Consider the following 20,773-nt stretch of genomic DNA (forward strand, 5'->3'; position numbering starts at 1 on the left):
ATTAGTAGTCCATGGAGTTGTGGCACAGTGGTCGTAAACACTTTTTCTAGCCCACCATCGTGGTAAACAAGGAGTGTGTATGAGCTATGTGTACATCAGATGTGCATATTTTTCAAAGATATAAAACTTATAAGGCCGTATAAAGTGTTTTTTGTTTGTTTGTGTAGTATGATGACCAGTAAGTCACAGGTGGAGAGCAGAACAGCTACAATGGTAAGATTTTAAAATCTATTACAGCAATCTTGGTGAGATTCAGATAAGTTTGCTGCCTGCACAGTCACACAGATTTTTGCAAAAAACACAGATACAGCATCATGCATTTCCCCCTTAAGAGCTTCTGGAAGGAATCCAGGAGCTCTATTCATCCATCAATGTGATGGATGCGCAGAGAGACGCTGCTCCAAGTTTTGTTCCTCCCACTTGCTGCTGTTGCTAAATAGAAACACGCACAGTGTCACGGAGAGACCACACCAAGTGAGCCCTGCATCGCCATGGATAGACATCTGCTGTGTGTCTGTTTGCTTGTCTTCGTCATTTTCGAAGGTAAAAAAAAAAAACTGTAACCACTTGCTAATTTGCTAATTCAGCTAGCAAACATAAACGCACGTAGTTTTAACTCGGTTGGCAGTTTAATATCGCGATAGCTTAAAGTTAAGACGCAGCGAGCAGTAATGGCCATAAATCTGTATTAATTTCTGAAAGTGTCCATAATGTGAAGGTACGTCGTATCTTAAAGAGCTTAAAGACTTTTTTTTATTGTTGAGAAAGTTGAACAATATTCAGAGGCGTTACCCCCTCGTCGCCACAAGTGGCTAAATTATAAACTTTACCTGTTCAGCCCAACCTGTGGGTCCTTTAGCCTTCAACAGAGTATGTTAGCTAGCCGTTAGCTAGCTAAAAAAAACAGTTTAAAAGTTAAACCTGTCTGTTAAGTTAGATCAAGATAACTTGCACGTGTTGCTTCAGTTGTATGCCGACTACAGAGGTGACTCTACGTAATTATGAAGTCCTCTTATTTGGGATACTTGTTGTTAAGTCCTGTAATGCAAGACAATCAGAATATTAATGATACACCAGTGTATTTCTCTTTTGTATTTTCTAATATGAGAAAGTGTCTTCAGTTGCAGAATATAATACCACCTAACTGTGCCTATATTATGTCAGAAGTGAAGCCATAATCCCAGGTTTGCACGAATTTTGTTGAGTCTTTTTTTTTTCTTTTAGCTTACTACATTGTAAAATAATAGCCTTTATTCATATAGCACTTTTCAAAATCTATATGAAGAGTTCATTTGCAAAAACAGATAACTCCATTTTTGTAGATTTTCAGAAAAGGTATATTTTTTGTTGTTTGCTTGAGATAGCATCAATCAAACTGAAGTTGAGTGGATTTGACTCAGTAGAAATGACACGACAAAAATAGAGATGACTTAAGTTTGATTGATATTGTCTCAGGTAGACGATGGAAAAGTGGGTTTTCTGAAGGTTTGTGTAGATGGAGTTATCTGTTTTTGCAAATGAACTCTTCATATTCCAAGGTGCTCCACTGGGACAGCACCTTCACCTTTGGTTTATTTAGAAAATGTATGTTGTTGTTTCACAGAGGGGTCTGCCTTAAAGATTCGGAACAAGCTGCTGGGTAAATGTCTACAGGTCCACGAGGGAGCTTTTGGAGGGAGGGTGTCACTGGAGGAATGCAGCCCACAATCACTTTTGCAAGAATGGCGCTGGCTCCCGGAGAGCCAGGCTCTCAGCAGCCACCACACTGGGGAGTGTCTGACTGCACCGAGAGAGGAGTACGAAGGTGTCCGCTTGCAGCCATGCATCTTCAGAGCTGGAAGTGACAAGGCTGGTGATGGAGGGGCAGAGGTGGAAACGGGCAGAGAGGCAAGCAGCCAGACGTGGGCCTGCTCCAAGAAAGGCCACCTCACTTTGATGGGGAGGGGGCTGCACCTCAGTGCTACACAAGAATCCACTTTGGTCTTCCTTTCGAGGGAACATAAACAGGTAACAATGTTTTGATGGTGGCAGATTATTTTAAATGTTCATAAACACTGGAGAGGTAATTTATATTGTAGGATATGTTTAGCTACAAAGTGGAAGTATGAAAAACCTTATGCTAGCTGGATGTTCTTTTACCTCCCTCTTTTTTTGCAAACAGGGCAGCAGGTGGCGGACACTTGACAACCAGACATTGTGCAGTGGTAGAGACAGCAAACATAACCCAAACCAACATCACCACCATGTGGGGGAATCTTTGGAACCTGGGATTTTTCCAAGTGATGTCTCTGATATACACAGACAGGCTGAAACATGTAAGCACATAAACGTATCTCACGTAGAGTAGTTTTCTAATAGATGTGACATACATTTTCCTGAAGGTCCGGCCTCTGTTTTTGTCATAGTTTAATCACCTTGTGTTACAAATTGTATCAACAATAATGGAATTGCTTGACATTATTTGTAGCCAATTCTCATATCATATTGATGAGGTTTTTAGATAGATTTATCGTTTGAGGTCTTGCAAGTGCATGTATGTTTACTTGCAGAGAACTGAAACTAGCTTTAGAAGAAACTGGTCCCAGCATTAAGCATTGGCATTAAAATTAAATGTGTGCAAGCTGTAGTTTTCGCTAAAATGTACAAAACCACCCATATGTCTACATGATGTATTCTGCTGTGGCCTGCAGATTAGATCATAGTGGGCCTGCTTTTAGCCTGAGTATCTAATTGAGTTAAGTGCGCTTCTGGTCAATATAGTCCTGATCTTGGAAAGCTGCCAGCCACTCCATGAAACATGCTGATTCATGTTGTGTCTTTACATGGAGCTGGTCGTGCATGAAGTGATTTGCCTTCACTACCCAAGACAGACAAGCACAACTGCTGCTACCCCACCCCCCCCCCAAAAAAAATGTTTGCACAAACTAGAAGATCAAAACTGTAATGTTAGATTTTGCTCATTGTGTCTAGATCACTTATTGACTTCTTTTCTGTTTTTGTTTTTTTGTTCACTTTCAGTTGAAGGTATAATGGCCACTAATGTCACAGAGCCATATTCTGTAATAGATGCCACTCATTCATCCCCTGCAGATCCCACCATGATTTTTTTCAGTATGGACTATGGTAAGTTGGCAAACTTTAAACACTGAAATCTATATATGTTCAATTTTACTCATTGAAATGTTTAATTTCAAGATGCAAGAAGGTTGCCAATTCGCATCCCGGTGGGGGCACCGGAATCTTTCTGCGTGGAGTTTGCATGTTCTCCCCATGCAGCGTGGGTTCTCTCCGGGTTCTCCGGCTTCCTCCCACACAGTCCAAAAACATGTTGAGGTTAATTGGTGACTCTAAATTGTCCGTAGGTGTGAATGTGAGTGTGCTTGGTTGTCTGTCTGTAAGTGTAGCCCTGCGATAGACTGGCGACCTGTCCAGGGAGTCCCCTGCCTTCACCCCAAGTCGGCTGGGATAGGCTCCAGCCCCCCCGCGACCCTAGTGAGGATTAAGCGGTGTATAGATAATGGATGGATGGATGGATGGACATCAAAGTTGTAATGATTGTCCTAATTCAGTGCAAATTTCCACCACTAGATGGAGATAGTTGCATGAGTAACAGAGCAAACCAGAAAGTGTTAGGTTTGTGAGCTATCTTCAATAGGCTGTTATTTACAGGCTGGAGTGTTGACAAAACTTAAACCAATGTGTGAACAAGAACCATAATTTATAAAGAGGTAAATATGAGCTGAAATGTGGGTTGTTGAAATGAGCAATGCATTTCTGTATATGTAAATATGTATAGGGATGGGCTGGAAGATAACCATGCTGGTACTAAGCTCTCTGGCTCTGGTCTTGGGGACTGTGATTCTTATCCTCAATGTTTACTCTAATAGGTGAGTCCCTAAACACACACATTGTTTATATAGATTTACTGTTGAAATCATAAGTGGATTCATCAATTAGTTTGCTTATGAAATCATTTACAATAGCTAAAGTTTTGCAAGTGCTGTATTAAAGAAGTAAGCAATTTTAAAACATGTTGCAACAAACATTTGATCAGATTTGGGAAATTTGAAAGTCATGAGGCCTTTGAAACACAAGACCATAAAACCAAAAAACATGACAGACCTTGTTGGGGAAGACAATGAAAGAAATCTTTGATAAGAAATTTCAAAGGACAGTACTGCAAACTATTGCACCTCCACCCATTTTTCTCTTTTTTTTTTTTTTCTGCCGTGCAGAAGGAAGAAGGTGGTATGTGTTTTGAAGTCGTACACTCCAAGACCAGAGATGAGTGTTCCCGGGTCACCAGTGCCCAGTGAAAAGGCCCCACTGACCGAGCATGCCATGCGTCTCCCACACTCCTCCCCAGCTTTACAACGAGGAGAAATCTTGATTGAGTGGAAGGATGGCACTGTTACACCACTGTATGAAGCCTGAAGGTTGTACTGCTAAATGAGAATAGATGTAAATGTGGTAACAGTGTAAAGATACACTGTTTTTTTTGTGCAAGAGAATGTGTGTTACCTTCTGAATGTGTCTGAAGCGGAGTTTATTTTGAAGAGAAAATGAGAAAAACAAGTCAAAGTAAGGTTTTCTACTGTTTGAAAATTTCAATAATTGATCGTGCTCCCTCTATTTTTTTTAAATGTAAAAGTTAATGGATCATTGTCAGACTGTTTCTTCTCAGAGGAAGATGAGTGAATGTAAAGCTGACGAGTGGAAAAGTGTTGAGCATAAACGAGGCTGTAGGTTTTCAAAATGCTAAATCTGGACCTCTGGTGTTGAACATTCTGGGGAATGCTTGCTGGATGGAAGGACTGTAAAATGAATGTTCAAGCATCCAGCCATTGTTTGTAGACTTGCTATAGGTACCATTTAAGGGCTCAACAAGGCAACCATGGCTTATGCCTGTAGTTGGACAAATACTTCTGATCTGATGATGTAGGCCCAGTTTGATGATGAAAGCTGTTATGTTCTGTCACCAGTTCAGAAGGCTCTTTATGTATTTGCTCAATTGTAAAAATTGAAAAGGTCTAAAGTCAATTTTCAGTTAACCCTCTTCTCCTAACAGCATCTCACAACACAACACGGCTCCTGAGCCTCACACTGTACAATATTAGGATTTATAGGCTTCTTCAGGAAAATGTAACTACTGTTGCATTGCAGCGTTTTTGTTGTTGCAAGAAACACAACTGGTGGCAGATGATTGATTAAAGTTGGTCTCATACAACAGATCGATTTCAGTATTATTTAGTTTGTGCTCCATGTCATAATATAGAGTCATTAGGATGTTTCAGATGAAAATCTTAACTTAGTTTACATACAAAGTAATTGTTGTCTGAATTTGGTTAGTTTCTAATTGTTGATTTTTCTATTCACTTACTTTAAGATTAACTAAGATTACATAAACTTTGATTAATTTGAACTGTTAATAGTGTTGTTATGCTACTTTGGAAACATCCGTTAACAAAGCAAAAAAATAAATTCTGACCTCCTTTGATTTTACACAATCTTCATCAGTAATTGAAATCTGATCATTTCCCATGAACTTTAATTTGTTTTAAGCACTTGATTGTCTTCTCATTCTTAAAATTTACTGTGAAAAAAATATAATATTGAGATTAAGATCCTAAACCAGCTTAGATACTGTTTTGTCAACTATCACTGACGTCTTACATTGATATACTTGTGGTGTTAGTATTTTGACCTAAAATATTTTTGTACCTGTGAACTTGCTAATAAAATGACATGTATACTTGACTTGTATTGATTTTTTATGTGAATACAAAGAATAGTGGCATGATGTATAATGTAAAGCTTTAATTCCTCACTGTTTGTCTTACATTAACACGTTCCCCATGGTTTAATGTTGTCCTCGGTGAGCAGGAAATGATTACCGACTTAACTATCATTTGTAGTAATTACATCAGAGCGTCTGTAGGGACGCAGGTATCGCAGATATGGTAAGTAGATGATGATTACGGTGAAGGTTGCAGAAAACATGGCTTTTCCCTGTGGCACGGAAACTTCCCAGCAGGAGGAGTCTGTTTACAAGAGAAAACCAAAGGCTGTTTTTACTGTTTGTTGGGGAGAGGCCGGGGTGTTGCTGGGCAGGTTAATTTGATCTCTCCTTCATTTTAACAATAATGAGCAGAGCTGCGTTGGGACAAAACATACCAATGATTTTACATTTAAACTTCTACTGGTGTCGCTGGTGCGTTTCAAATTTGTTCTTCTTTTCTATGCAGCTCTAGTAAACAACTTTGTTTTGTTTTTTTCTAGAAAAAAAGTAACACCAATCACACCCTGTTTCTTCCTGCTGGTAGCATTTACACTAATGAGAGGGCAAAAAGTTTACTGAACAGCACACCGCAACCTGAAAATGACATGGTATCCCACACCCTTCCAAACCACATCCACATGCCAGATTAAAAAATGCATGTTATTTCCTTTCTTTCTTTTTTTGGGCAGAGGAAGCTTATTTAATATTTGTGTTTGGCCTTAAATCTGAGTGTAACCCATGCTTCACTTACTTTTTTATTTGCTGGTTGTAGTAGCGCTGCCACACACAGTCTGTATTTGGGAAGTGACACGCCTCTACTCTTTACTCCAGCACATTGGATCTTAAATATAACAATACTATATTATTTTTTTTACATACACATGGGATGAATAGTGTCAAAATCATGACCCTATACAGCACTCATCCAGTATGGATCATGTACACACCTTAAGTAAAAGTCAGCACTTTGACCAGGTTGTCACTGTGTCACGTCAGATCCAGTGTGTTGCTCTAATGTCCTAATACAGGTTACACTGTATGTGCACCAACGTGTCTCTTTGCTGTTAAGACAGAGGAGGGTGGGAGTGACACCTGTGTGAATAAGGGGTGTGTGAGAGAACTGACTCAGCACTCTGAGTACCTGGCAGATCACATATTCAGTTTCACAGCCTCTCGTCAATAGACTCCTCAGATCAGTTCATTTGCCAACCTCTCTGAGTTTATATAGTTGATGTTTCTACTTGTTCCTGCCTTTTATAGGGTTATTTCCCAAGTAGCTTACACCTTTAGGACAGAATGCAGCTTTGTTGTTTTTTAAAAATAAACATTATCATGAAATAAACCTGCCACAAAAAAAGAATTTAAAACAGCACACCACCCAAAGACTACCAATATAAGACAGTGGGATCAACAGTGAAAAACTAGAAGGCTTTCAAACTACTTATACAATCAATTTTGCTTGACTGCTTCCTTTCAAATCCACTGTGGCGATGAACAAATTACGAAATTTGTGTCAGCATGCAAATGATCACGGACGTGGCTGTACCTGCTGTGTTTTTCGTTTGGTGAAATGTGTCATACCTGAGAAAAGTGCGCAATCGCCTGTGTACTGTTGGGTAAACAATAGTTTCTTAGAGAGACCGAAGACCACAAAATAACCTCAGTCGCATTCCTTCTCATCCCTTCGTCACGATTATGCCATATGAGAGAGGGGTGAAGAAAAACTCATGAGGCTACTTTGACCTTCGCACGACCTTGCAGAGAGGTAGATCGTATAAATAGCCACCAGCCAGCACGAAACAGCAAGAAATCTAACTCGACTGTGAAGTGGTCTCGACGGCCTTCTAGTATTTGAAGCTGGGATGAAAAGCAGGAGAAGAGTAGAAGGAAGGAGGAGAAGCAACACTAACCAGATGTGATCTAAAGACTCCAGATTTATGAACATCCTCCATTTCCTTCTCAGTAATACACGATGGCCACCCTTCAGTTTCATTTCCAGAAAGAAACATGCTAACATTTTGCACATGTTTTTGTTAAGTCTGTGTTCATGACCGTCATGGCAAAAACTGTTAAACTGTGGATGTGTGACTAACAATTCTTTTGCCGATCACTTCTCTGCACTCAACTGTGAAAAAAACCCAACTACATCAACTTTGTGTTCTCACAAAGGGTTAGTTGTTTAAAGTTGCAGGCAAATATTGAACATTTGCACATTACTGAGCAGACTTAATTTCTTTTTCTTGGTGAAAATTACATCTAACTGTGGCCAAGTTTGTTTTATTCCTTTTTCATTTTTTTTGGTAGTCTGGAATGCAATAATTCACGCGTTTTTAGAGACCCAATTAAACCTAAAAGCAGTTGAAGAATGCATTCCTCCCTGCCACATTTGAAAGACTGAAATGCGGTCACAATTTTCAGGATTTCTTGGGGTTTGAAATGCCTGTCCAGCCTTATTTTGGTTAGCCATGTAGAATGTTTTCAAGAATGATTAAAGTTAAAGGCATAATATTGAGATCTGGCTAATCTGAGTGGATCAGCATACCTCAGATTAAATGCCGGGTTCATTTTGATACATTGCTTTACTAGCAAATAACAATGCTGCACAAACTTAATTGATGAGGCTATTGATGCATGTTGAGTGTTATATTTTTTTCTGCTTGTGTGTGGTGTGTTAACTGTCAAGGATCTGACTTGTTACATTCTCCGTCTTATTTTCTCATCCAGACCCAGCTACTGCACGGCATGGATCCGTTTGTTACGCTCGCTGTGTACGTGGAGCAGACAGCGTGAATGGCTCAGCAACATGATCAGAAGATGTTTACATATTTAACATGTGTTTCACAATGACGTGCTTGTGTGTATCGTGTTGCTGTTGGAAATTGCATTCGGTGCACCACAGGTTATGGCTTTGCTCGTGTAAATTTGCCCGTTAGAACTACTGTGTGAACATTATTAAGAATTATTGTAACTGGATGGGAATCATCAAATTCCTCCAAAGTTATTGAGGTTGTTGAGGTAGCTGTCTCTTATTTGGATTCACTGGAGCTTCAAAGTAAATACTGTGTTATCACACATGGCCTGCACATGGTACCCACTCTTCCCCTAAGTGTTTGGTACTATGTATAACAACACAGGCCATTAGCCTCCCAGTCTGTACATATAGTTGTGTGAGAAGCATTTTATTGCTCTGTAAAACATGAGGTGAAAGTTGTTTGAACTTACCAGGCCAATTCACCTCTTTGTCTGCCACCTTTCTTTCTTTCTTACTTTTTCTTTCTTTCTTTCTGACACCATAATGTTAAATAAAGAATGCTGGTGTTTATCCGCATATCCATCAACTTGTTTTTCCTCTAAAAGTACGTTATACAATGCTGAAATCTGGCCAGGTGCAAATGCTTTGATGAGACTCTGGCATGAGCAGCCTGGCCTAGGGGATGAAATGGAGATTTTACAGGTATACTGAGCACCAACTCCTGTAAAAACGAATATACTTGGTATGTGAGATGCTATATTGAAGGTATTATATCGTTTTAGCATGAAAGCCTTCTGTTTCGGGAAGAAGGGGTATTTCTTTTTTGTTTTTTTATACCAGTCCTTCATGGGGTCCAGACATGCCCCCTGCTACAAGATGTTGTTAGAAGCTTATGTGCCTCACCTCTGGGCTTAGTATAAACTTTCACATCTTTGTTTTCCTCATAAAGTCGAGGACTTGCTGAAACAAGCAGCATTTTCTTTTGTGTTTTTTCCTGGAGACACCTGGTCGGCTTGTCTTTGCATCTTTTCGGCCACATAGCAAATGATGTCAACAGAGATTTAACAAGTATTTTGGTCCGTACAGCAGACATAATAAATGCCCGTGATTCAGACAGACCTGCCATCTTATGCAGTACAATGCTGTGATGATTTAAGAACATAATGGGTGAAAATTTGCCGAAACAATAATACATAAATCTGACCTAATGGTAGAATTCCGCTAGAGCCTCAGGCAGTGAACTGTACCTCGCAAGACAGCTCATGATAGAAAACACATGTTGACAGCCATAACGCTGGTGAGTGCTGTTTGAATCAGCTCTTTAAACGACCATACTAGTGGTTTTACATGTTTTAGTCAATTAACTGCAGATTGTCTATATCTTGCATTACTGCCAACAATCTTCAAGAGCGTATCTAGATCGCTTTACACGAATTTCCTTCATTCGAGGAAGCTATTAGGCCTTGCTCATGTCATTGCAATGTGTTTACAGCTGCACTGCAGTCACCTTGCACAAACTTTTATTTCATTGCCTGTGTTGATTAGCTTAGCTTAGCATAAAGAATTAAAGTAGGATATAAACTTAACTGAGGTCAAAAGCATACCTACCAACAACAACTTGCTCTGTTTTTGGTCTCCACCTTCTCCTGAGGGAATTATCAGGCTCTCGAGCTGCTAAGTGTTCCACGATGTTCACCCACTAGTTTATATCTTTGGCTGTCTGCCATTTAGTTTTCAGCAGGTTGAGTACAGTCTGTTTTAAGAGTGTTCTCCTGAAAACAATTTAAAACAATTGCCAACCAATGGTAAAAACTTAGAGATACACAATATGTTTGGTCATGCCTATTTTTCCATCTCATTTAGAATGGCTGCTGATGTTGATGCCAATGTATCCATTTTGCTCGTTATACCTAATTGCTAAGAACATCAAGTCTCTCCTCAAATAGAGTTAATTTATGATTAGCCCTTTATAGGGCACTCCTTGAAATACTTGGAAGATGAAATCCAACCCTAGGGTGGTATTGAAGGCTTTTTCAAGATCTTTTTTTAAACTTTTGTGACTTAAACAAAAACAAATTTTGCAAATCATGATGAAAAAAGTTATCGTATATGGTAATTGCGCGTCTACGGTAAAAAAAAGAATAAAGAAAAAAAGAGGGAACTTATATTAAATAAAAGAAAAAGTAACAAACTGCAAAAAACATTAATTTAGAAACATTTTAGTTTGAGGTAATGATACAACCAGTAACAAAGTATTTATAAAGTGCTTGGCAAGTTAATTCAGTGACATTTTTCTTGGGGTAGTGGTATTTGTGGCAATAATCTCAAAAAATAAATCAAAGTGGAGTCAAATGCAAACCAGTAACAAAGCGTTTATAAAGTGCCTGGAACATTTGTTTAGCGACATTTTTTGTAAGGTAATGATATTGGCACTAATATAAAAACTAAATCAAAGCGCTCATGTTTCTTCAACCTCAAGGAGAGGCACAGTGTGGACATATTGAACGTCCAAGGAAGTTACCAAATATGGTCACTTGCCCCATAAATGGTTAAGCCTACTGGTATCATCAGGACCCACTGGCAGGGGCAAACACTAACCTCCATCCTTTACAAATGTACATATTCACGATGCAAAATAAGGAAACTACCTCAATTTACATGTAAAACATACCATATTTAATTTTATGTAACCTTTTTAAACAAAACTGTAAACCTTTAGCCTGACAAGCATTACCTACCTGTCAGTGTTCATTTTGATCTAATGTAAATATTTCATTTTAAAGCCTTTGTTGGCCAATGCTGCTGCTGATATCTGTTTGAATGACCACCTTCACATACAGGGAGTGATGTGATCCATTGTGATTATAAACATATTGACTATAGCTACTTAAAAAACATTGTGTTCAATTCGGTGTCCTCAATTTATTAAATTTATAATATCAATCAGTGTGACAGACAGGAAACCCTGGAAAGTATTAGGGGTACCTATACATGTTTATCAGTATCTCCTGTGGTAATAACAACAGTAAAATATGTTTTGTCTCTGATAAAGACCAGGTTATACACTATAATGTGTGAAAAGTGTGTGGGTTTTACTCTCGTCCTTTCAAATGCACTTTACAGTTACTAAAGTAATTTTAAAGGAAAACGCTCTTTATAGTAACACTAAATTTGTCATATTCACTCAGTATAATATACTAAGTGCTTTCCATCTAACCAAAAAACACTCCAAACTGGTATATTTGGACTGCATGGCCATGTGTGTGAGATTCTTGCCAGTATTCTAGTCCAGACATGGAGGGTGACCTGCTCCGACCTGTTAGAAACTATTATGTAAAACCAGTGATTCATACTGGCTGGCCTGAACACAAACGCTTCAAGAACACATCAGCCCTTTGTATGATTCTCCTGAAATTCTCAAGTCAAAAGTTGACCATGAGTAGGCATATAAAGCATTGGACGCAGACCAACCACTAGCACATGTCTCCATATTCTGTTGATAAACGACATGTAGGCAAGAATGAGTGTTTGGCCTGGACAAGCAGGACAGATTGGATATGATTTATGTGCTGAAGGACAGTGGCCCAGTTCTGGTCTGTGGATACTGAGGTATGCTCGGAAATAAAGCGTAGTCTGGAAATAGCAGTCTAAAATACTGTTGCTCACAGCATAATGATGGAGCAAGTCTCCTTTTGGAAACATAAAATCATTATTAAAGAGCGCAGCTGACTGAATGGAGAGATCTCGGTCTTGTTGTTTGCTTAGTTCTCAACTTTTGACCTTTGGTAGAATCCTAATCATTGAGAATCACAAAACAGACACAACAGATTATAATTACTTTTTTAAAAATGAGCTGCTATTGCAAACATTTTTGCTTTTTCCTGACCCAATCTGGAGTTTATCTTAAACAAACTTTGTGCTATGTGGTGTTGTATTTCTCACATTTTCTCTACCCCTGACTGAAGCCTTGGTTCCAAGTTCCCTTGTTGTTTCATTTCTTCTAATTATCTTGTAAAAGAAACACAATGCTTCCATTTACCAATGTTGTGCCCTCTTTTCTTTTAAAATAAATAACTTCGAAGACTTCAAAACATTCATTCAGTCTGCTGAGAAGCGAGTTTGCACAACCTACTCGATCTGACCCATTTCTGTCCCACCACAAACAGGAAGCTGTTCTTCTGTAAACAAGTGTTATGTAGACTGTTAACTCACTAGTATGCCCAGTTGCTTTTTTGTAATATGATTACAATCTCCTCCAGAAATGAGAAGCATTTGTGACAAACAAGAAAAAAAAAACTGTGACAAGAGAGTAACATGAGCCGCATTCATGCAACAATAAAAAACAGAACTTTATTGTATCGGTACAAAAGCATTTCCTCTCAACCTACATACAAAACACAAACACTCACTGTCCAGTCTCACACCCAACCGTGGACACAAACACATCAACAGGTATACATGAACATAGGATTAATAGTTAATATGGTTCTGTACATAGAAGAAGTTAATTGTGGTTTAGCACAAATTTCAAGCATTAAACAAGAAGGATATAATAGCCTCTGATTTAGTTCATAGAGTGGGTAAATGATCCATTTGGAATTATTGGTTAAAACATTTTTCCAAGAGTTGTGACCGTCTATAAAAAGACAGCAGTTTTAGTACAACTGATCCGAGACAGCAGCGGTAAAGTGGAGAATGTTGTGGGAAGGTTATAAACTAACCACTGTCTGTCAGCTCTAGACACAACAGTTGATGTAGTCTACACAGGATTATGTCACTTGCTGTTGTGTACAGAAAGTAAAATGCACCATATTCTTGTTAAACAGATATGTACTATATGACAGATATTTAAACATTTAAGTTAAAGTTTGAAATTTTAATTTCCCAATTTCCTGACAATTTCCCTGAATTGAGATATTAACATTGAAAGGATCTGGACTGAGAAAATGCATAGAAACTTTGTGGGAAAAAGTACATCTGTCTAAATACACCTACTGTTTATAAAGTATGTAAAACTCTATATAAAATAAAAAAGGCTACATAAAACTATACTGGTATGACGCATACAATACTGTTAACTCTAGAGTGCTATAGACACTAAGATCCAAATGTTCATCTCTTAAAAGAATTAATGTAATTCTGTGTTTCTGAAGTTGTGTTTCTACTCATACACAATCATTCCTCTACAGTATAATACAATCACATGATGATATAAAGAACGTGGCCTGATTTCACAAACACACAACTATCTTGGGAGGTATCCCAACAGAAGATGATTTGAAAAACATAGTTGTGGCTAGAGGGAAAAAAAACGCTGGTGTGACAGTATTTACAAGTGCATGTTTTAGAGTGACTAGCTGCATATCTCTGACGCACTCAGTGCATTTCTTTGGTGGCCTCTTTTGAGTTGTCGTTGGAGTGGACGTTGGTCAGTCGGACATTCTCCTGCTCTGTGCCCTCTTTCTGGTCTCGTACTTCTCCCTCCACGTGGAAGCCAACCATCAACTGGTAGATCATCACGCCGATGATGGTGCCAAGGAAGGGGGCAAAAATAGGCACGAGGAACCATCCATTTCTAACCCTGTGGAGTGACAGAAAGAGAGTGAATGTGGATCCACAAATAAAGAGCAGTGCAAGAGCGCTGTGAGAAAAATTTGCATTGAGACAAACGATGGGAAAAACGCTTGACATCTGTGCACTTACGTGAAAACTTCAACACCCCACCCGGCCATGGCGGTGAAAAGACGTGGTCCGAGGTCTCTGGCAGGATTGACAGCATAGCCAGAGTTAAAGCCCATTGACAATCCAATGACCAGAACCACAAATCCCACAGTGAAGGCCTCCAGGCCTTGAGGGATGGGGTTGTTGTATGGGTCCACAATAGCCAGAATACAAACAATCAGGGCTGCTGTGCCAATAATCTGTGTTGGAGAGAGGTACATGTAAGTTATGATTTATGTACTTGTAAAAGTTGTAATTTTGTGTATGACAGCTGTTCACATATCAAAAAAGTACCTGATCAAAGAAGCCGTTGACAAGCGTGAGATGCTTTCCGGGGTAGGTAGCAAAGATGCCAGCTGTGGCAGTAGGTCCAGTCACATTGAAACATCCAGGATGGTCCCACAAGGCATCTGAAGGGATACAAACAAGATATAGGTTTTTGTTTAGATTAGTGTGATAGACTTTATGGAAGCTAAAACATAAATCTGTTTGTCTGTGGTTGTGGCAAGAAATTTGGACTTTTTGCTGGCCGTCATGACTTACCGTAGTACATGCCGAAAATCACAGCAGCACCGAAAAAAGCACCAATGGTCTGGAAGAGGAAGTACATGGGGAACTTCCTCCAGCGCTCTCTTCCAAGCAGGCACAGGGCAAAGGTCACCGCGGGGTTCAAATGGCCACCTGCAAATGTGCATGTTGACAGTATGTGAGTATGTATAGTAGACAATAAACATGCAGGGTCACAACTTTACCTAAAACCAAAAATGCCCTAAAGAGATTTAAACATATATCAACATATGGTACAAAGCACAATGAAATGTTGTACTGCAAATTAAATCTGACAAATGTAACACTCAAAACATATTGCCCCATACTGAAAATAAAAGAAGTGCCAATAAATGAGTTTGTTTACCTGACACCTGGCCACAGACCAGGATGCCTAGGGTGGCTGCAAAGCCAAAGGCAAAGTTGACAGTGAGGAACATGCCATGGGAACCTGAACTCAATACCAGCTGAGCCACAGCACCACAGCCAAACATCTGCAGAGAGAATTAAAAAGCAAGTTTAGACTAGGTCCCAATAACTTTATGTGCACACAAAAGCTCTTCAGTTGTTCCTGTTTGAAAGACAACAAGTAATGACAAATTTATGCGTGATTTTAAAATACATTTTTCTTCATATGGTCCCAGCTAAATTCAACTAATGTAAGCTGTCAAAGCTGCTATAAATGTTTGCATACCACAAACCAACTGTATTCACTATCTCAGTGGCGTAAAAGAAGACAAAACATAAACACTGCGATTTAATGCTTTGTTGGCTGATGAAGGACAAGCTAAGGGGTCAAAAAAGGCAATGTGATCATTATCAGTGAAACCAGTGAAACAAAAACCTACTGAATGAGCTCTACTCAGAATTAAATGAGCTCTATTGTGTTCAAAATGGCACACAGGAGCACAGAATCCTGTATGTACAGAAAGGTCGCTATGTTGACCTTGATTGGACAGGGAACTGTTGCCGCTACTTCCTGACTGATTTATCTAAAAAGGGGAAAAAAAAACAATCAATCTCCAGTTTCCACTTTGAATGACACAAAATGAGAAAATGTGGGTTTTTCGACAAAAAAGAAGGGCTTACAGAATGGGTTGTCTTCCGCAACAGTACTGCCTAGCAGGTGTTGGGCATACATTGTGATTATGTGCCTGTGTGTGTGTGTGCATATCCTTATGTGCTCTTTACATGTGCTTAGTAAAAGAAGTATGTGTGGTCCACGCTGTGCTCTAAGACCCCTGATGAGGATGCTTTTCAGTCAGACCACACGACTCAGATGTTGAGGTTAGCCGGAGGGAACCACACTCAGAGGGACTGGCGCCTGAGGGCTGGTCATCAGCGCTGGGCTCAGTCTAAATTCTTTTCCACCCATGATGAGACCAGCCATTACTGGAAAAATTGTGCACGGATCAGCCCCATGTTGGGATTGTGCTTAGCTGTTCTGTTTGTGGAGCGAGGATGAACGCCTTCTTGATGCTACGCCACGATAAAAATGAAGAAATAAAAATGCTAAAACTCAGGACTTTTGCAGAGTTTTTTTCTTAATGTCAGAGGCATTGGATTACCCACGATGGGCCATTAGCTTCCAAGTGCCAACTTCCTTACTTAGATTACATTCCACCAGAAAGGTCTCATTTAAATTGCACTGAAAGTGGGAGCTATGAGTAGTCCTCCTAACTCTGAGGTGCTCCAGTGACTGCATGTTCAATGTTGATGGATTTTCACAGCTTGCTATTTTGCTGTCATACTGTTGCAGTTAGCAAACTGCACTCCAGCAGCCAACATTCAATTGGCTGATTCAGCTTGGTCATGCTTCCATGCAGCTAATCCTAACTTTTAGCACAGTCGGGGAGGTTATAAAAAAACCCCTATAGCAGTCAGCCTACTGAAACACACATTTGGCTATTGTCTGGGAGCTGAAGGCAAAAAAGTCTGCTGGCTGGCCTGGAACCAGTTTCTAAATCACTACCTGTGTGATCTTTTCAAATTTGGGATGAAGAGCCCCAGAGGCCCTCCTGCAGCTACCCTACGGATCAAAGCTACACTGGAACACTGGCTTGAAGTGGAAAATGTAGTCCACCTTTAGAGGGGTTACCAAACCAGTAACAGAGGGATGGCCAGAGATTTTATCTGCCCACAGGTGATCTCCAAGGTCCTGTTTTCAAAACCAGATTGAGACTCGTTGCTGAGGCAGCTAACACACTACATTGAAATCCGCCTGTGGCCAAAAAATGATTATTATTTTTTTTTTTAAATATGTCTGCTGCATGAACTGAACACAGAAATATCAATTTTAATGATTCTAGCATGGAGCTACAGATAATCTGCCAAGAATGTAACAGTCAGTACATACAGAAACACACCCGCACACGCCTTCACACACCCTCTACATTACCCATCCTTTCAAGTTACCATCCACTAATATGTTATCTAATGAACTTTTTAAAGCTTTACACGAGTTAAAAATGTATACATGAAAAGTATAAGTTTATATCTCGAGAGGGAAGATGGTAAATGAAAAATTCTAGCAGTCAGCGTGAGACATCTGTCATCTCGGACGTAAAATTATGTTAGATATGTCCACTATGTGATACCTATTGTTCTGCAACAAAACTCACCAGTGCTGCCATCAACATGTGTCATCTGTTAAATAACTACACCACACCTTTTAGTCCAATCAGTAGTCACTGCCTGTGCTTAACAATATGTGAATATTTTTAGGCTTATCATGTGTAGGTAATTTTCCACCACAGATCTCTGCTTATACAACTTGCTTTTTTATATATTACCTGCAAGCTGCATGAAATTCAGACTTAGGCAGTGTAAACTGCTCCATTCACGAGCAGTTTCATAAATCTGTGAGTGATTGATGAAGTGAGTCTCTGTTGCAAAGCTGCAAAGTGAACATTAAATCATTACAGGAGTCTTCAGGTTGCCCACTAAGCTGGCTGTTGTACCCGTATTTGAAGTATTAACTGTAAAACCGCATTTTATCCTAAGTGCCAATAAAAGAAAAACCCCAAGAGGCTTCAAACAGAACAATACTGTCTGACCGACTGAACTACAAGTTCGTTTTTGGGGGGTCTGAATGCATGTTACTTGGTGAACAAAAAAAGAAGTGTATATTTCTTCTGTCTTCTTTTTAACCTAAGGTTGGATGAATGACCATTCTGTCACTCAGTCTTTGTTAAAGAGTGCCAAAATAAGAGGTTTCTGGTGGTTAAAAGAGCAAATGTGCAGCTCCGTGACTGATGTTGGGTTATCATGATGCCTGCTCTAATACACACTTAGTGGCCTGTCTTGTGATGAAAGGGCATCACAAGGTCTTGGCTCCGGGATCCTGGATGTCAACTCCTTGCAAATATTATTGTGTGATTGCAAATATGGTTTTGTCCACATCACAAGCATTCCTGAACAACCTGTTATCTGACTGTATCAAGTTTGCCATTGTAAGTAACCCTTCATTTACACATCTAGAGAGGACTGATGTTGTCTAATACAAAACGAATGACCTTTTCCCCCTTTGAAGTCTACGTCTGTCATATTAATTCCATGCAGTTTCTTTCACAATCACTTATCACTATTCAAACACGACAATGCAAAAGTGATAGAATTCAAATGCTGTCGTGTGGAGAGTTATTGAGTGAACTCCAACACTTTAAATATGAGGGTACTTCAAGAAAAGAAAACACTCAAAGGGTGCAGAGTTCATCTATTGTCAGCATACAGAACATTTTGAAGTATCAAAGTATGAGATGATGCATGAGTTCCATGCATGCACACACACAAACACTTACCACAAGGATGAAAGTACCAAGACACTCTGCAAGGGCCTGACGGAGCAGCAGGTTTCGGATCTGGAAGAACCGGGCCAGTTTGTCCAAATACACCTTCTGTCTACCCATGTTTTCTTCTTGGAGGCTGATGAGACTGAGAAGACACACACACACACGGTGGAGAGATGGGGGTTTCCTGAGTTGCTGTGAAGCTGGGACAACTGGGCAACTTCTTATATAGGCAACATGGGCTTGGACTGGGTTGGTGCCAAAGCCTAGGGTTTGGACCCACCCTCTGCACCACGCCTCCCTGCACGTCATTGTGTGATTCACAGACTGGTTTTCTCACTGAGCCTCACTCTCTCTCTCTCTCTCTCCGTCTCACACACTCTCACACACACACGGATCTTTTACTTTGCTATACATGAGCTCCTTTGCTGCCCTCATTCATTACATACCTGCAACTCGATACTTCAGTGTCCTCAATACATGCCTATTGATAACCACAGCTTCGCCAAATACAGTCCATCTCTAATAATTTTTAGAAGTTTAAATTGAATATGTTTGACTTGTAGTCGTTTGATGGTGCTTCATATTTGCACCCCAGAGGTGAATTTAGAAAGGCCCACTTCACAATAAGTGTGATAAAAGCATCTTTTCTGCGTCTAGAAATATGTATATCTTGACTTTTAGATTTGATTACAAGTTATTCATGGTAAAATGTCCCATTGCATTATCTTCCTCTAGCATGCTGTTCAAAGCTCAACCAGGTTTAGCTGTTTTTATTTATTTATTTATTGTTTATTTGATGTGGACACCACAATTGCATTGGACAAACCAGATGCATTGTTTGTGTGTTTTAGCACGTGTTAATTCGCAACACTTGTCCGCAGGAGGCTTTCGAATTGATAAAAAGTAATAAGAGTAAAAACAAAACAAAAAAACAAAAGACACTGTCAATATTTACTTCTTGAACCTCAATGCCTAAAAACCCACTGATGCCTGCTTATCTCCTTTCCTATCGTTCCAGTAATGAATCTATTCCATTGAAGGGTGGAGGCTGCAATTTTGAAGAAAGACAGTTGAGATGTAGATAGTTTGCATGTGTCTGGTGCCAGTGTGCTTCCCCTGTCCTGTGCACGAGCACGAACGTAATCTGAGATATATTGTAGAGACTTCAAGACTGCAACGACAGCATTCTAAACATTTCCTTAGTTTTGATGTGCCACATTTTCATTCTCATAAAAGCAGCAATAAAACGCACACATAACTGTAATGCTTACCTGCTTGCAGCTGGCCCTGGATCATTCCCACCCATTCACACACATCCTTCTCTTTTCCCTTTCTGTCGCTCACCTCATTTTCTCTGACCTGTTCTTTTGTCCTCATGTGAAACTTCATCACCACGCATTATACCTGCTTTGTCTGGTTTCAATAGAGGTGTGAGAACATATCCATTTTTAAAAGTCCTGTATCAGCGGGAATCAGTGTACCATTGCTTTATCCTTTGTGTTTTCGGGCCATGCCTACTTTCTTGCGACAGTCGAGTACTTCATTAACTCGGATCACCTGAACATTAGACTGTTAAACAAATTTGTGCATATAGATTGCTTACTGCACTTAACAATGTGCATTTAAAACAGCACATCGTACTGTTACCTAAAAAACTAATTTCTGCATCAGAATAAATGTATCCCTTCTGTCAAAATTTTCCACTTCGGTGGCATTCGGATTGTATTTTAACGAGCGCATGCCCAGAACCACATTTCAGCAAATTATATGTACGTGACACGTTTCATCACTTAAGGAACCCAAGGCGATCTGAGTCATGCCAGTCACAGACGTCAACAATACCTGCGTCATGAATGTTGCGCAACTTTCTGGAGGGAAGTGTTTTAGTGCTGCCCTCACGGAGATGGGAGGGACAGAAGATGACAGGTTGTTAGAAGAATGGGTGTGCTGTCTCCATGTATGTTTAGGGATGTTATGGGTGAAAGGGTTTTTATGTGTTCCAAGTTAGAGCAAGTCAGGTGAACATAAAGCATTTTACTGAGGACCTGGATGGAACCCAGGCCACAGTTCAAAGTAAGAGCTGTGTTCTTAATCTGTCTTAAAGTGTTAAATAAAGGTCCAATAAAAACAAAACTGCATGGAAGTTGCTTGCACAGTGAAAAGTAACCCAAACTCCCTACTAAG

At 39.7% G+C, this 20,773-nt stretch overlaps 2 protein-coding genes across 2 annotated transcripts; one reads left to right on the plus strand and one right to left on the minus strand.

Annotated features, from left to right (window-relative positions):
* Positions 1-426: 426 nt before the first annotated feature.
* LOC103362369 (uncharacterized) lies at positions 427-5,757 on the plus strand. The gene is made up of 6 exons (XM_008288698.1): positions 427-543; positions 1,604-2,007; positions 2,162-2,315; positions 3,019-3,123; positions 3,797-3,887; positions 4,236-5,757. The coding sequence occupies exons 1-6, from the start codon at positions 492-494 to the stop codon at positions 4,432-4,434; spliced, it is 1,005 nt and encodes a 334-aa protein (XP_008286920.1). The 5' UTR covers positions 427-491; the 3' UTR covers positions 4,435-5,757.
* A 7,084-nt stretch (positions 5,758-12,841) lies between these two features.
* Positions 12,842-18,790, minus strand: aqp3a (aquaporin 3a). Its single transcript, XM_008288710.1, has 6 exons — positions 18,599-18,790; positions 15,166-15,292; positions 14,796-14,933; positions 14,547-14,662; positions 14,235-14,452; positions 12,842-14,112 (listed from the first exon to the last, which is right to left on the minus strand). The coding sequence occupies exons 1-6, from the start codon at positions 18,704-18,706 to the stop codon at positions 13,908-13,910; spliced, it is 912 nt and encodes a 303-aa protein (XP_008286932.1). The 5' UTR covers positions 18,707-18,790; the 3' UTR covers positions 12,842-13,907.
* Positions 18,791-20,773: the final 1,983 nt, after the last annotated feature.

Source organism: Stegastes partitus, unplaced genomic scaffold (assembly GCF_000690725.1).
Source record: "Stegastes partitus isolate 25-593 unplaced genomic scaffold, Stegastes_partitus-1.0.2 Scaffold13, whole genome shotgun sequence".
NCBI lineage: Eukaryota > Metazoa > Chordata > Actinopteri > Pomacentridae > Stegastes > Stegastes partitus.

Bases quoted from the DNA above. Each gene is read 5' to 3' on its own strand.
- LOC103362369 (XM_008288698.1), top strand. From the start codon at position 492: ATGGATAGACATCTGCTGTGTGTCTGTTTGCTTGTCTTCGTCATTTTC. The intron at 2,008-2,161 runs GTAACAATGTTT...TTTTGCAAACAG, and splicing joins TTTCGAGGGAACATAAACAG to GGCAGCAGGTGGCGGACACT. The intron at 3,124-3,796 runs GTAAGTTGGCAA...AAATATGTATAG, and splicing joins TTTTTTCAGTATGGACTATG to GGATGGGCTGGAAGATAACC.
- aqp3a (XM_008288710.1), bottom strand. From the start codon at position 18,706: ATGGGTAGACAGAAGGTGTATTTGGACAAACTGGCCCGGTTCTTCCAG. The intron at 14,934-15,165 runs GTAAACAAACTC...GCACATTTGCAG, and splicing joins GGTCTGTGGCCAGGTGTCAG to GTGGCCATTTGAACCCCGCG. The intron at 14,113-14,234 runs GTAAGTGCACAG...GTCACTCCACAG, and splicing joins TGGGGTGTTGAAGTTTTCAC to GGTTAGAAATGGATGGTTCC.